Source organism: Phragmites australis, chromosome 1 (assembly GCF_958298935.1).
Source record: "Phragmites australis chromosome 1, lpPhrAust1.1, whole genome shotgun sequence".
Taxonomy (NCBI): domain Eukaryota; kingdom Viridiplantae; phylum Streptophyta; class Magnoliopsida; order Poales; family Poaceae; genus Phragmites; species Phragmites australis.
Genome location: NC_084921.1, coordinates 52,200,317 through 52,204,482, shown reverse-complemented (window position 1 = coordinate 52,204,482; position 4,166 = coordinate 52,200,317). Strand labels below are relative to the sequence as shown.

Sequence of the window (4,166 nt, the reverse complement as noted above, 5' to 3'; positions counted from 1 at the left end):
GTAATGGAAGGGGTACCAGATTCTTGGAAGACACTTGATTCAGAAGAGGCCTTTGGCTAATCTTTTTCCCACTCTCTACAATATATGTACAAATTAAAATGTTTGTGTGTATGATTTTGGTATGAATCAATATGACATTCCCTTTAGAAGATGGTTAACTGATGATTTGCTTAATCAATGGGAAATGATTAGGGTTGGATGTCCCAGATTAGTGTCTAACTCTGATGATGTGATTCTCTGGAGTTTAAATAGCTATGGCAGATATACTATTAAATCGTTGTATCATTGGTTGATGAGAGACCCTCTCAACCAATCTTACAAGCACATTTGGAAAGCTAAAATCCCTACCAAGATAAAAAAAAAAAAGTATTCTCTGGCTTCTTGAACAACAAGCAATTCTTACTAAAAATAACATGCTTAAGAGGAATTGGGTTAGTTATGGTAAATGTTTTTTTTTTGCACACAGCCTAAAAGCTGTAGACATCTCTTTTTTCTTTATCATGTTACTAAAGTGGTATGTGGCTTGATTGCCCTTTGGATTGGCGGTAACACTATTCCAAGCTCTATCAATCAATATTATAATTGGATTGATTCTTTTGTGAAGGCTGATAAAAGTCTTCACACGATACGACTTACTGTTATTTGCCGGGCTATTTGGAAAGCCAGGAACAAAATATGCTTTGAGAAGAGACTTATTTGGCATCCTAGTGATGTAATTTTCAAGCTTGCTCTTAGTTGATTCTGTGGGCAGAATTACTCAAGGAGATGAGCAAAGATGAGCTGATTCACGGTGCACAAAACTTACTGCAGTCCATGTCCCAAGTGCTGGCTCAACATCAACCCCCTGCTGGTCGCCTAGTGCAGTTACCGGAGGAAGATCAATTGGATGCTGATCAGGAAGATGATGAAGAGGGAAACTGGAGAACTGTGGGTTGCTTTCCAAATTTCTCCTGGGGATCTTTTGGTATTTGCTGGATGGTTTTGAGAAACTTGTAGCGTCTCTTACCTTTTGTCTGGTCTCGGTTATGTACTGTCCTGTTTCTTCCTACCTGTCTAGGATAATAGCTCTATGCTCCCGGTACTCTGCATGCCTATCCACTTGTGTTAGTGTAAGTCCGTACTGAAGTGAATTTCGTTAAAATCTTTAATGGAAATAGGGTTTCCCCGAGTTCGGAAAACATCTCCGATGTCGTAATCTAGTGAGACTCCTCGTAAACCATCTCCATCGGCATCAGGCTGGCCAGTTAATTTGAGGGTTCTGTTATATGTTCATACAAGAACGCTAGCTACCCAACATGCCTGTCTGGGACTCTCCCGTGAAACTTGGAACTTGTCTTTGAGAAAAAGAAGGCTTAAAGTCGCTTCTCTTTCCTACTAAAACGACAAGCAAACCAGTGCTCCAAACATGTCCATCCATCCATTTCATGAACTATAATGACAGGGCCACAAACGAGTAGGTGACGTTGATGTAGCCTGTGCTGTGCAGCCATGCTATGCATACGCCGTTATTCGAAAGTTACCAACCAAGAGGCTCCGATCGACCTAGCTAGCCATACCATGCACACAATGCAAGGCCCTGAAAATAATATTCCCTCCGTAAACTTTTATAAGACATATTTTTATTTGAAGAAGTTTGACTAACAATTTTATCGTAATATTTACTAATTGGAGCCGAATTGCACGCTTAAGAGCAAGAGTTACCCTGAATATCGAGTACAGGTGCGTGGCCGGTTAGCGCCTAGGCCTGTCATCTGTGCACCGTTTGGTTACCACTGCTGCGTGATGGGACTGGAGCAGATCTCATGGCAAGTGCTACGTGTCAAGTGGCAACTGCAGTGAGAGAATAGTTGTCGCAACATCAAACAAAAAGCATGCTAAATCAAATCATTCTAGTCTCTTGTTTCTGAAAAAATATTATTGTCTCTTGTGTGGTATGTGAATGGAAGAAGCAGGGTGCTGGAAGCCCATTGTGCTTTCTTCCAACAAAAATGATGGATCTCTGCAATCTTTACAAAAGAATGCATGAGATTTGCCCATGACCCACCAACTGATTGGCCCTCAAACAATCGAAAAGAGAGTCAACTAGCTAGTGGCCAAGAAAACAGCACGACAAGCTTTCGATACAGAAACTAAGAAAAGATTAATCCGAGGTCTCAGATCAAGCCGGCAGAGTGCACCAGGCTGCCCATTTGCAGAGCCGCCTCCTGTCACACAAAAGTGGGGGCGCGCTGTCCCGCGACGAACTCCATCGCCTTTGCGAGAACGCCGCCCCGCCTGTACGCGACCGCATTGGACAACTTGCCGCAGGTTTCTTCCGCCTTGAGCGACTCTACGTACGTGCCGAGGTCATGTACGCTGCCCAGGTTGTGGAGCCTGAGGAAGTCGAGGGACAGCTCTACGCCGACGTGCGTGTAGCGGTCGCCTCCCCAGGAGCCGAGCAGCCCCGTCGTGCCCTCGTTCAGGAGGACGCCCGGGAGCATGGTGATCGGGTCGCGCACGTTGGCGACGCGCAGCGCCTTCACGCCGAGCTCGTCGCAGCGGTCCTTGAAGGCAGCGTTCCCCACCCTCGGCCCGCCGAAGGAAAAAACGGTCACGGGGACGCAGCGCCCGGACGCGTCGCGGTTGAGGCCGTGCTCGGCGAGGTCGTACCCGAGCAGCACCGCGAGGGCACTGCCCATGCTGTGGCCGGCCAGGGTGACGCTCATGTCCTCGCAGGGGTGGTCCTTGGAGAAAGACGTGATGAGCCGGGAAACCTCGCGGAGGAGCTGCTCCCGGCAGCTCCCCATGCCGCCGGACCGGCTCTGCTTGTCGGCCGAAGAGGTATAGAGGTTGAGGAAGCCCGACTCGACCTTGACGTCCGGGCGCACGTCGCACGCGTCAAGGCGCGCCGGCTCGAGCGAGCTCATGAGGTTGGCCGTCCACTCCGCCCGCGTCACCGTCCCGCGCAGCGAGACTAGCACGTCGCGCCTGCCAAGCTCCGGGGTCATCTCGTCCGTGGACACGGCGACGTACCCGACCCAGCTGGGGCGGCCGCTAGTGTACGGCCCCACGTCCGGCGTCGCGTAGATGTACCTCGTCACCTCGTACCCTGCCCCGACCACGCCAGCCTCCTGGAGCACGCGCTCCTTGCCGTACTTGCAGCACATGTGCCGCGCCGACGACGGGTCCACGTCCAGCGCCGTGTAGCAGGCGCCGACGAGCTCCCCGTACCGCGCGACCTCGTCGCGCACCACCGGGTGCAGCGGCTCAAGCAGGCCGTCCCAGTCGTGGGACCCCTGGACCTGCCTCCACATGGTTGCGACTGAAGCCGTCCTCCGCGTGCTCATCCTCGCCGCTGATGCGGCCGGAGCGCGGGCCCTCGCGGCGGCGCCCCATGCTGTCGCCGCCGTGCTGCGAGTGGCGACAGCCGCGAAGCGCGCGCACGGTCTGGGACGGCGCGAGCTCGTGGCCGGCTGCAGGGTGCACTGTGTTTGGAGCGTGTCAGCGAAAGCCATTTTCTCACAAGTTTGATGCTTCACTGAGAGATCCGGCTCCTATATATAGCCGTTTTGAATCGAGCACGCACGTACGCGCGCCTTCTCCTCGTTAAGCCATGTCGAGGGCAAGGAGCGCACCACCACCAAACATGACAAGGGCAGACATGGTACACGCTTGCGCAAGCTGCTGACACCACTTAGCCTTACGATGTGCTGGCTTGTTTTCCTTTCGAGCTGACAGCGTATGTTGCCAAACTATGGAGAGCAGTGAGAAGCTAATGCAACCCTACTTTTAACTTGAAATCACTGTTAGTTTTGAATTTCCCCTCTGATCAACATGGAAAGCCTAGCCCTATAGTTGAACACCCATTAAGGGAAAGCATTGGGACTTACCTGATCTCGAGGAAGCCATTAGCGGGTTAGTGATGCCTCGGGGTAGAGAGGCAACAAGTTGATGCGATCTGAGTAGAGCCGCCGGCAAAGGTGTTGTTCTGTCCATGGAGATCGTGGGCGGCGTGGGGTTGTTGCATGTGTTGATGAAGAGGTCGCCGAGGTTGGTGAATTAGGTCAATGCAGGCAGGGATGTTGTTGCAATCACCGGCATGGTGGTGAAGATGGCGGCGATGGCCTTCGCCTCGCTGTTGTGCCCCTTAGGATCGTCTTAGGGTTTGGGTGTACGAGGAAGGCTAA

The 4,166-nt window shown here is 51.8% G+C and overlaps 1 protein-coding gene across 1 annotated transcript; it reads right to left on the bottom strand.

The window, feature by feature from the left end:
* Window positions 1–2,151: 2,151 nt before the first annotated feature.
* Window positions 2,152–3,494, bottom strand: LOC133886089 (phospholipase A1 EG1, chloroplastic/mitochondrial-like). Its single transcript, XM_062325822.1, has one exon. It carries the CDS (start codon window positions 3,492–3,494, stop codon window positions 2,208–2,210), a length of 1,287 nt encoding a protein of 428 aa, XP_062181806.1. The 3' UTR covers window positions 2,152–2,207.
* Between the last annotated feature and the right edge of the window lie 672 nt (window positions 3,495–4,166).